Genomic DNA, 12,441 nt, shown 5'->3' with positions numbered 1-12,441 from the left:
AAAAGTTGGAAAAAACAAGAAAATTCAACTAATTCTGTATCCCTTCTTGTTTATGATATCCTGGTGTACATCTTGAAAGCTATCTATACCTACTAAAATTATAATTGCAAATTTGCTCCCGGAAAATTCTTATCTGTCTGCACTAAATCATCGACCTCCCTGTATAGAGGAGATTAAAAAATCTATTAAACTTACACAGAAAAGATCAAAATCTATTTCTACGCGACTTCAACCATTAATGCGATATATTTTTGTTAAAACAAAAATTCGATTGAGCAATCCGTTTCAATAAAAGGTATATACATATAGAGCGTAATGCGAACATAATTAAATATTTATTTATTTTGATTCCCTTGTCTTCCTGACCTCTGATTCGTTGCGAGCAATCACAGCCCGCTGTTTAATGGTATCAGCAGTTGGTTTAGTCTTTGGTTACCAGTTTGGAAAGAACAGCACCGTCAGGATGGCCGTAAGTAACCGCATATTTTATGTAATTACTGCATGTTATTTTTAGTTAATTATCCCTTTAAATGATGATTTCACCGCGTCTCGTTGCCTCGTTCTACAGAAAAGGTGTTTGCTCACTCAATTGATACAAACGTATTACTTTTCTAGATGCAATTTTACGTGATGCAATAGTCAATAAAATAAAGATAAATTTTTTATTATATTTCTTCTTATAATATTCGTTTTTTCTTATAATCGTAACGGTCGGGAAAAAACAGATATTCGTTGCATTTTTATGCGCTTGTCGCAGCAAACAAATTTTATTAATACCTACCATTTACTATTTTCTAATTAAATTGTACGTGATCACTTATCTGGTAAATATAGATGTTTCGTCGTTAGATTGTGTGTTTATATTTATAAGTGATAATTGTGAACTAAAAAAAGATTTTAATGTGTTGTAATGTTTTTACACAGTAATCGCAAAAATGTTACTTGAAACAGAAGAGATTGTTTGATTTCAATATATAAAATCTTGATTTTTTTATAACAGTTCCAATCGCGATTAATAAATAAAAGTTTTTATTCACTGAATTTGATTGCAATTATATCAACCTGTAGCGGAGATACCGGGGGATACCGTCATTGAGTACGTCAGAATTTCGACGCCACTGGATATTTTATAAAGTAGTCCTTGAAATGCCATTAGTACGAATGAAATGAACTTAACAAATTTCCGAAATATGGAGTAACGAAAAGCATCACATACCATTTGTGCTTCCTCATTTAAACACATACTCCGTACGTCAATAATAATTAACCAGATATTTATAAATATGTATGACTTGACCGATAATCCTTTTTGGGTACAGATATTTAAAATGTTTAAATAGATAATTATTTTTTTATTGTTCAGAGTTGAAACACCTTTGTTATCAACTACTTATTAAACCAATATTTCAGTTTACTTAATTTATTTTAGAGCATTAACATAATCGTAGTGATAACACTATCACTGTCTGGATTTATAAGTGGAGCCGACATTATTATTCCAAAATCACCCCCAGAGCCATGGCAAACGGCTTTGATGGCAAGATATATCATGCACTCATCAGGTACTTGCATACTGTTTATTTTGTCTCACGTTGTGATATACCACATTTATTTTGTATTGAAACGTTTACATTTGTACAAAAGGGATGAAAGTATTTTCCCGTGAGTAATTTGTTTTATTCTACAGACTGGGTGTCGATAGCTAGTATTTCCACTCAAAAGGACATCATAGGATACCCATTTGTGAGCTTGAAGTCATTAAGTGATGGTCCTAAAACTAACTCCACTGGTATTCCTTACCTCTACATGACTGATATGGATGTTTCGGGCCACGACCTTGAGGTAGGATGGTATGTTAATAAAGTACGTCGACAAATTTTAAGGGGTGATACTATGAGTAACTTTAATCTAAAAAGATTATATAAACATATAAAAATGGAATAGATCCAGGCTGTAAAAAAAATCACCTATTGATTTGCGGAACCATGTTTATATAATATTTTTTGTATAAAGACACTCAAAAAATCATCCCTAATGTTTGTCACGTATTTAATTAACAGGAAGTATGTATAAAAAAATAAATGTGATGTACTTAAATCGGTTTGCAAAGATTTTCGATCTATGCTTATTGTATCTGTGAGGTTACACCTACCCACAATAATGCCTACCTCACAATAATGCCTACACCAAAAATTTAGAAAAAAAATCTAGATTGTGTGAGCTGCCAACGAACACAAACACAAATTAATTAGCAACGTAGAAGGACCATCTTTCTTACATGTTTTTCATGATTTCGTGACAATACGTATATGATGGTTATATTCACAAAGCTAGTTCGGGCCATCATAACTTAAACACACTTTTATGTACTCTAATATAAAATTCAAATGAAAACTTGCTGGACCTTAGAAGAATCTGTCAGTTTTTAGGTACCGCGAAATATCACAAATTTAACAGATATGCGATCTCAAGGTTTGTGGTCTATGACAGATGCGCAGATGCCTACCTAACTTCACACAAGGGAAATTAACCTCAAAAATTTGAATGAAATGTTTTTGACTTCTCCGAATTCAACCTTTTAAAATTAAAATGTTATTGATAATAATTAGAAGTTATATTTTCAAGCAAGTAATAAAAACAAATATTTGGACAGGTGGATAGCAGAGTGACTATAATGGCGACTTTGGCCCAGTCAGACTACTGCCGTACTCAACAATATGACCCACAGGACCCGAGATGTGCCAAGGTTATTATAACTGGCAAGTATATAAAGGTATATTTTCTCAAGTTCTTTCTGGGTTTTTCAAATGGTTTAATTTCAGGTAGATAAAAAAACATCAGAGTATACGTTTGGTCAAACCAGTTTGTTTGACAGACATCCCGCGATGAAGACCTGGCCGACAGGTAAAGATTTGAAAATTAATTTAAACTATTTGATTTTAATGGCGTTTTTCACAGGTCATGAATTTTTTGTGGCAAAAGTAGATCCTGTGCAAATAGATGTTTTAGACTACTTTGGGGGTATAAAACACGTGAGTAAAGAAGACTACTTCAATGCAAACATCACGGTTATCATTAATGCTGATGTGGAATTCGCAAGAGTATCCGTTATCGAAATAATAAATTAACCATCAAATTAAGTATAATGTGTTAAATTAGGGATAAGTGCAGTTATTTCTTAATGTTGTTTTTTAAATTATTGTTAACAAGGTCGATAAAATAAAAAATACTCAAGGCGACATAAATAACACGTTTATTAACGAACCTTACTCTAAATACTTTAAAAAATAACAAAAATAAAAGCAAGATAACCAGTCTTTGAGACACAGTCTTTAATTCTTCAAATTAAGATTTTGCGAGGTTCTCCTCCTCCAATGCATACTACTAGGCTGACTCGCGTTGGTGTTAACTATAACACTCGTCATCGCCACCGGTTTAAGCTCCGCGTAAGTGTTGTTATTGCTGGAATCCTGCACGATCCCGTCGCCGACGGCCTCCGAGGGGGTAGCCGCCCTCTTCTGTGTCCCCTCCTCCTTGAAGTGGTTCGTATACTGAATTGGCACCTTAAATTTAATATTTTTGATCAAGGCGTGCTTCCTGTTCTGGAACGACGTCTCGTAGTGTATCGGGGGAGCAGGGTAGGGCGACAGAATCTTTTGGAAGATCTCCTCGGAGGTGGCGGCCTTGTGGATGATGGTTCGGGGCAGAGCGGTGGCGTGCGGTGACAGGATCTTCTGGCAGATGTCTACGGATTCGGCCATGTCATAGGCCTTCTGGATTTGAGGAGGTGGTACATAGTTGAAATCTCTGCGAAATTTGTAAAAAAAAAATGATTGATGAGTTTATCAACAAAGTTTTAGCGTACCTTCAAGATATTGAACTATTTTAAATTTATTCTAAAAATGTTCATAATATTCTCATCAAATAGAGTCCTTTAAAAAATCTTGTAATATTCACGTACACGTTACAATGATTTTGAAATGGCGAAAAATGGCAAATCACGATATGCATCCGGTCACATTTTGACATTTTTCTCGAAAACATTGCGTTTTTCAAAAAAGTATCAAAAGACAAAAAAATTTCTAAATTTAATGGCCTTCTAGCGGACTAATAATTTTTAAGAAATTTAAATATGCTACCAAATTTTTTTGGCTCCAAAGACAAGAGGACCCAGGAAAAATTGTCTTAAGGGTATTCCCCGCCAAAAAACAGCACTATCAGATTCCACGTCATGAAACCCCTGTGTACCAAATTTAGTGATTCTCATACAACAGAGTTCTGAGTTATAAAAAAATAAGATTATTCTTAAGGGTGGATTTCAGGGGGTTGTAACTTCGAAAGAGGGGGCCGCTTGGCAAAAATAAAAAATACGGGTCCTCTAAATTTGTCCTAAGAATCTGTGACCAAATTTTGTTGCATGAATTTCAGAGCACCCTGTATAAGAACAAGTATTACAGAAAAATTGTAAAGAATTTTTACTAAATTTAGTTCTTTGTGGTTACTTTGAATTATCCAGCATCATAAATTATGTTAAATGTATTAAAATATAAATTGTTATTCGTCATTAAATAATTAAAATATTTTTGGTGATTGGAAATTCTCATTTCTCACATTAGATTTGTGAAATCTTGTTGCTTCCTATTCTTAAATATTTTAATAACTACTAATTCGATTTTCAAGACTCGTTTGAACTAATTTTTAATTTTATTTATTGTTATGAGCGAGATGTAATTTGAATAGTAATAATCTCGCTGGTTTTTGGAATAATTCTTTGATGGATGCATTCATGGAATGATGGCATATAAGCCACAAATTATCTGACAGCTCTGAGTTCTGTCACAAATCAACGAATTCGTGAAAATGGTGAAATTGTTTGAACTTTTTCTGAAATTGGTGCTCACCATATTTTTTTCACATAAAAACTGTGAATTTCCTTGTAGGTTATATGAATCAGCTGAAAGTCCAACAAAAACCTTTGCAATTTTATAGCACAGTAATCGTGTATTTGGTTTTCTTTTACTCTTATACTGGTGACTCACGAGCAATGCAACATTTCATAAAAGTAATGATAATTTTAATTTTAAATGATACGCTATACATAACTTCACTGTGTACCTGTAAAATGTGTTTAATACATTATATTACGGGGACTGTCATCAAAATGCTGCCATAGCATCACGATTGTATGCCGAGTTTTCCTTTGCAAATTCAACCTATAATTTGTGGGTTTGTTTATGTTGTTTAAAGTACTTGAGAAATAGGACGCCTGTAGGAAAATCGCGATGAACAAACTGGAAGGAATTTAGGATGCTGCAAATTGACTAGTAGTAGTAGACATATTGCAAGTTAGAGCAACTTATAGTAAATTGTGAACTAGTTTATGTCAAAATCAACTTAACCCATATGTGAAGCAAGTTCAATTTTAATAACTGAAGAACGTCCAAAAAAAGTAGTTTTGTGAATGACTTTTGCAACAAAACCTGCGTGATGCAAAATTCATTGAGTTTGTTCCCGTAAGAAGTGACGTAACATTTACCCACAATGAAATAACAGGAGCTACGGAAAAATGCTAACGTTATGCACCGAACAAATTTCCAACAAATTTTCTTTAAATGACTGATATTGTTAACGGTATGCTTATTAGACCTAGGCTACCCAATCGGATTGCTGATTTAAACTATTTACATTTTTTAGTAGTTCAGGCAAGTTATTTCGCAAACGACCCATTTTTAAACATACTATTTAAGAACCAAACTAGTGACATAAATTAAAGAAACAACAAATCTATCTACCCAAAGTTGTTTACTCTGTACCAAACATCACGCGAATATTGACAGCATGACAACAAACTGCTGCCACTGCTGCTGGCCGGACTGCTTGAAATTTTTTATTGGAAAACAACGCCAATGAGTATCAGCTATGGCGTGAAACGTGGTTGAAGAATTTAAAATACAGGGTGATTCACAACTTATCCAAAAAAATTTGGGAATAGATGCAATATGAAAAATGGAGTCAATATCGTAAAAAAAATGTAAAATTCTTATAGCTTCTGAGAAAAAAATGACTGAAGTTGTAGTACTTTAAACCATTACATAGCTGAATAACTGTAGTCTCTAGCGTCATTCGCAATATGCGTAGAGAGCTACGTGGTCTTCGAATACTGAAATCCGATTTTACAATCGTCGTTGTGATAGTGTTTACAATAGTTTTTTAGTAGTTGGTATCAAGAATGGCTTGCATGTATAGTAACTCGGAGTTGATGGGTATCGTTTTAATTTATGGTGAGGCTAAGACAACATTTGTATTAGTTCGTAGAAACTAAGACAAAATTTTGAACAGTTGTTGTAACATCAAGTATGTTAAATTATTTTATTAATTAAAACCACAAATTAATTTTATTAATTAATAATAACAATAGTGGTAAAAGCAGTTGAATTTGCTGATATAAAATAGGTGCTATGAAATTCTATTTATTTATTTCCTTGCGAAATTCTTTCAAGTTTTTGTCTGTTTCTATCACACTTTGCCGCCATGCCTTTATTTTTAAGTAAATAAATTGTAAAAGTGGCGATTTCTGGCATAGTTAATAATTAAATTTAAACAATAAAAAATTAATTTAAAAAACTATTACATGACAGCCTTAGGAAACAATTTTGTATTTCTATTGTTTTTTTATTTGCGTCGTTATGCTTATTTGTTTTCCAAATAAGTGTTATCGGCTAAGCGCAAATATGGGTCTATTTCAAGTGCGTGACATACTCTTAAAATCACAATTTACAATTATTTTAATTGTAACAGTTGCGGAAATTAATATATTAAGCTAACAACATGCGAATTAATTTCTATCATTTACGATTAAAGACTGAAACCACTAGGCGAGATCTGAACGTTCTGCTCTTGAAGTTATTAAAGACTAGCTTGTCTATGGAGTGATGAAAAAGCACATATGACTTCATTTGGTGGGAATATTAGGACAAATTTTTAGAATTAATTTGATTGAACTTCACACATTTGAAATAAAGTAAAAGTATACAAGCCAATAATAAAAAAGTACAATTTTAAAATGGTTACTTCAATCTTTATCCAAAAATAAATGTAAAAACTCAAGACGGCACTCACCTGTTAATATTGTAGTTGCTCTTAAAAGCCGGCGTCTTAAACGCAAGCTTGATGGGTCCGTTGATAACGGTTCCGGTCCTGGAATCAGATTTAACAGGGGGCACTGCTTCAGCTTTACTTTTAGTAAATGCTGGTGAAGCAGTAATGACATTTATGGCATTTGGATTATCGACAGGTTTTTTAGGTGGCAAATCGGGTGGTTTTACGACATTCTTTATAACCTCGCCCTTCTTACCTGGATGGGTGTTCTTCATGTGCCGGTTCAGGTTGTCTTTGCGGCGCAGGCTCATGTTGCAGATGCTGCAAGTGTAGCCCTTCGTATCTACCCAAAACGACAACAGATAAATGCGGGAAATAGTCGGCTTTAAATAAACTATATGGTGTTTAAGGTGCGATATATAGAAATGGTGTTGTTTTGGAAGGTTTGTAACTTACCGGCGTGAATTAGGCCGTGCCGCTGAAGCTCCTTTTTGTTGACGAAAGTCTTGAGGCAGATGCTGCACTCGAAGGGTCTAATGCGGAGATGTGACTTGCGATGTACCGACAACGCCCATTTTAGCTTAAATCTCCGGCCGCACTGGTCGCACATATGGGCTTTCTCTTCTATAAAGTAAAATGACAGTATTTTTGGGTACTACATATGCAAATGGAGTTATTTGCTCAAATGAAATTGTAGGTTCTAAGTTGTACCAGTTTGGGCGATTTAAACTTTAACTTGAAATGGCTCTCAAAAAAATATTGATATTTCGTTAATAAATATTCGTCTGTCTCGTACCTTTTTCCGAATATAGAGCTGTATTGATTTATTTTCAAGATCAGATGTTTTCTACTACCTTCTTTATGGCCGTTTTACGCAGTCAAAAAAATTCATGAGTAAATTAATAAAAAAATTTGTTCTGAACTTGATCAAATGGGTTTCTTATGTATTTTGATGTCCTAAATCCAAATATGAAATTTTTTTTAAGTTGAATCCCCCCCCAGATTTTGCCAAAATGGCAAAGTAATACTGAAAAATCACCAAAAATTGTGAAAAAGCGTCAAAAATCGCATTTCTGACCTTGATCAAGTGTGTTTCTTATGTATTTTGATACGCTCAATTCGAGTTCGAAGTCTATTAGCCGTATCCGCCAAACAGATTTTGCAAAAAAACATAAAAAAATTACTGAAAATGGCAAAAAATCATATTAATGAGAGTGAGAAAATTTAAAAAGAGGTTTTCTAGATTGTATTAACTGTTCTTCTCATACCAGTAATTTTGTCGAGTCGAATTTGAATCTAAAGTCTGTTGAACCTCATTATCTAAAAATTTTTCAAAAATAGCAAAATATAGCAAAAAGAATGGAAATCCAAAATAAACTCGACTGACTCATACCATGCTTTCTTTGATGCTGATTTTTCTCCTTATTCTTCGCTGTAGCTTCCAAGGTCTTGAAGTAATTCATATCCATGACATTTATTCAAGATTTTTTGGGATTAACGATTTCCATTGTTTTATAGATATTTTGCGATTTCTGCAAATTTTGGGTAATGAGGCTCAACAGACTAGATTCAAATTCGACTCGATAAAATTTATGAAAAGAACAGTTGATCCAATATAGAAAACCTCTTTCCAAATTTTCACACTCAAATATGAAGTTTTGCCATTTTCAGCTATTTTGTTATGTTTTTTTGCAAAATCATTCTTTATATGACGTGCTTTAGGATAATTATATGTATACTAATTTTAATTGAATTTTAAAATGATTGTTTTGTTGGTATTTATGTTAGCATTTATTTTAACTTTGTCGACTGTATTTTTTATTTGGTCCTATATACATAGTGGTTATCTTTTATAATTCTTTATAAGTTTTATAATCTGTGTTATTGTTAACTGTTTTTTTACTCTTGTACTTTAGTAATCTGATTTTGTTAATGCATTTATTTTTATTAGCTATTTCTCCCACCCAATTGGTTTTAACTGTCAGGCGGTGTAACTTAAATAAATAAATAAATAATAAATATAATCAATGGGGGACACAGCTAATAGACTTCAAACTCGAATTAACCTTATCAAAATACATAAGAAACACACTTAATCAAAATCAGAACAAGTGTTTTAGAATTTTTGGCGATTTTTCGCTATTTTTTATGATTTTCCGCTATTATTTTGCGATTTTTGCAAAATCTGGGGAATTAGGGGGATTCGGATTCAGCACATCAAAATACATAAGAAACCCACTTAATCAAGTTCAGAACAAATTTTTTCCAATTTTTTTTGCACTGACTAACATGATTTTTGGCAATTCTTCTCTATTTTTTGCCAATTACTCAAATTTTGGGGGTGTTTGAACTAAATGGACTTCAGATTCGGATTGAGTCGGTCAAAACACTTACAGTCTATCTGGTCTAATCAAAGCTACAGACCACTTTTCTTTGTCTGCGGGGTAATTATCCAAAATAAAAAACATTGATTTCATTTGATTAGATTCTTTAGGAAAAATATTTGAATTTGTTTGAATTAACTTAATACCTTTACAATAAAGCTAAAATACTAGAACTAGTAATAGAAATATGTTTAAAAAAGTATATCACAGTAAAAGTTATGCAACATGATTTTTATGTTTCTTTCTTCTAAATGGTCCGATTTCCACTTCAAATTATGCGGTTGCTAATATTTTGTTTAAATGAATGCATATTAAAGATATTAGAAAAAATATCATTTTGGGATCGAACCAATATGGCACATAAAAAATGGTGCAAGATATATTTCAATATTTTTTTTTGTAGTACCACTTGAACTTAAAAGTTTAATTAATTCAAATTGGAACATGCTGTATAAAATATTATATAAATATAAAATAACTATACATATAAAGTCAATACCACAAATACTCTTTTTTAAATAAAACTGCCTTGGAATTTTTCAAAACCATACTAAAATGAAAGGGCGAAATACTAAATCAATTCTTTATAACTCTGCAGTTTATATTGCAGTGCCAACAATGGTCAATAGTAGCAGCTAGTGTCTTAAGTGTAAATCTATATACATTAGATTTAATGTAATAGCTAAACTTTAACAATCTATGTCACCATAAGTTCTGTCGCTTTCTTGCATTGAAAATTAAACAGAAAAAATAGACGTCAAATATTTTAAACAAATCTTATGAAAGGAGAAAGAAGAAATGGGAACCGATGCTACCGACTACTTAAAATGTTACTTACTTGAATGCGAGACAACATGCTTATTCAAATTAGAGACGTTATTGAATCTGGAAGGGCATAATTTGCATGCATACGGCTTCTCTCCCTTGTGGATAATGGAATGTAGACGTAGGGACTCCTTGCTGCGGTAGGCGTTACCGCAATCGGAGCAAATGTGCGACTTGACGTTCGAGTGTAGCGCAGCATGTCGGGACAGTTTACTACGGTCAGCAAATGATTTCTGGCAAACGGTACAGGTGTGTAGCTTCACATTTTTATGTTTGTAGGAGTGGACGTCCAATTGAGCCCTCAGGATAAACTCCTTTTGACATACCTCGCATTTGTACGGTTTAATTGCTGAAAGGTGAAAGACAGCATAAATATTATGTAGACATATGACTTATATTAAATTAAGATAAAATTTTGGTAAAAACGTGTATTAAAAAATAATTACCACTAGCGCAGTACATATGATACTTAACGTGGGCCTTAGTAACAAAACTCTTCTTGCAAATACCACAATTATAAGACAAGGGATCAGATGTAATGGTAATATGTTTGGGAATATCAATGGTGTTATAAGCTCTCTTTTCTTTACCCCCTTTCTTAGCTCGAGCTTGAGTCTTTTTCTTCTCAATTATAGTATTTTGTTCATTAGTTGAACTGGGTTCAACACTACTTTTTTCTTGAGCCGGGGCTACAGATTCTTCTTTATTTACTTTTTCTTCCTTATTCGATACTTTGGAAATATTGGAAACATTTCCATTGAGCTTTATAACAGCAGTGTGATTGTTTATTACAAATTCTTTTATTTCTGCATCACCGTTCTCATTCTTATTTTCTCTAACGGATACCTCACCGTTGGTGTCAGTACTGGCCGCTTCACACTGCCTACATTTTTCCTCGTCTTCAAGCAAGCAAACCCGGCATTTCTTGTGTCCGCAGGAGTCCTGAACTAATCTGTTTGTCGGTCCTGCGGACACTTTTTTACACTGCAGACACAGGCTTTCCTGCATTATTAAACTTTCATCCTTATTTTGCTACATAATACACCACAAAAACCGTTGGCATTAATTGAGATGACTGTTTTCTTTTAAAAGTAAAAATTAAGAAAAATATAGCATCACAAACCGAAAAACAGTACATCAAAACATGACAACTAACGTCATGTTAAAAGAACAACTGTCGATTCGGCCGATTAATTTGAACAGGTCAATTTAGATGAAACTTCAAATACATTTAATCGTGGTTGTTACTGCTCGATAAATTATTTAAATGTTACGAATAAAATTATTTTTATACTCGTTTTTGACCATTATTGTTAGAAATATTTCTTTTGATCTCCGTAAAGTCATGTTTTATTTACGTACGATCTCAGTTAATCTGTCTATCATTCTGAATGCTGAGCAGCTGAGTTGATTGGTCAATTAAATGAGATTATCTTTTGTCTATGAGATTAACTGAGATCACATTGGCAACAGTTTATGAAAAAGTATTTCATAAGCTGTAAGCTGTGTCTCAGAGATAAATAAAATACAGTGTAGTATATTTAAATGATGCTTCCCAACATTGATATTGATAATTTGAAATATTTTTCTTATGGAATCTATATAAAATGGAAATTTAGTTCATACAGTTTTCGGCTAAATACTTTTCTGACAAAAATTTAACAGAATGCCATCATCATTGGGTGAAGTGGTCTATGTTGGTAGTAGGTCTGTTCTACATACTTCTATAGAAGTATGTGGTCTGTTCCAACAAGAGTCAGAGATTGGTTCCCAACCAGTTCCTAGCGGGCAGCCGACCAGAGCACACGTGTTTTGTGAAAGTGTAGTGCAAGGAGCAAATTCTACCTGCCTTTATTAAGGCTACCTGGAAAGAATCCCTTTCTTTCCTTTTAATCACCGACCTAATCCCCGGCTTAAGCATAGACGCCGTCGGCATCTTTGTTACAGCACCTGTGCCGGGGTTATGCCCAGGTAAGTTTTTACTTATTTATCAGTTATTTGCATTACTTTAGAATACATTTCTTTAAAATTGCGACCCCCGACAAACAATATACCAGACAGACAAATACACCAAAAGACACGTACGCCCCCGTGAGGGGGCATCCCCACACGACTAACACTTACACACCTTCCC

General features: G+C 33.3%; 2 protein-coding genes across 2 annotated transcripts; one reads left to right on the top strand and one right to left on the bottom strand.

Moving 5' to 3' along the window:
• Positions 1–358: 358 nt before the first annotated feature.
• LOC108911814 (protein CREG1) lies at positions 359–3,248 on the top strand. The gene is made up of 6 exons (XM_018716848.1): positions 359–469; positions 1,430–1,562; positions 1,688–1,842; positions 2,654–2,773; positions 2,823–2,904; positions 2,959–3,248. The coding sequence occupies exons 1-6, from the start codon at positions 404–406 to the stop codon at positions 3,126–3,128; spliced, it is 726 nt and encodes a 241-aa protein (XP_018572364.1). The 5' UTR covers positions 359–403; the 3' UTR covers positions 3,129–3,248.
• LOC108911813 (zinc finger protein 2) lies at positions 3,238–11,643 on the bottom strand. Its single transcript, XM_018716847.2, has 5 exons — positions 10,754–11,643; positions 10,321–10,656; positions 7,555–7,722; positions 7,120–7,441; positions 3,238–3,807 (listed from the first exon to the last, which is right to left on the bottom strand). Exons 1-5 carry the CDS (start codon positions 11,313–11,315, stop codon positions 3,333–3,335), a joined length of 1,863 nt encoding a protein of 620 aa, XP_018572363.1. The 5' UTR covers positions 11,316–11,643; the 3' UTR covers positions 3,238–3,332.
• Positions 11,644–12,441: the final 798 nt, after the last annotated feature.

The sequence above is a fragment of the Anoplophora glabripennis genome, unplaced genomic scaffold, assembly GCF_000390285.2.
Source record: "Anoplophora glabripennis isolate ALB-LARVAE unplaced genomic scaffold, Agla_2.0 scaffold508, whole genome shotgun sequence".
In the NCBI taxonomy this organism is placed as follows: domain Eukaryota; kingdom Metazoa; phylum Arthropoda; class Insecta; order Coleoptera; family Cerambycidae; genus Anoplophora; species Anoplophora glabripennis.
This window is presented reverse-complemented; position numbering and strand designations above follow the sequence as displayed.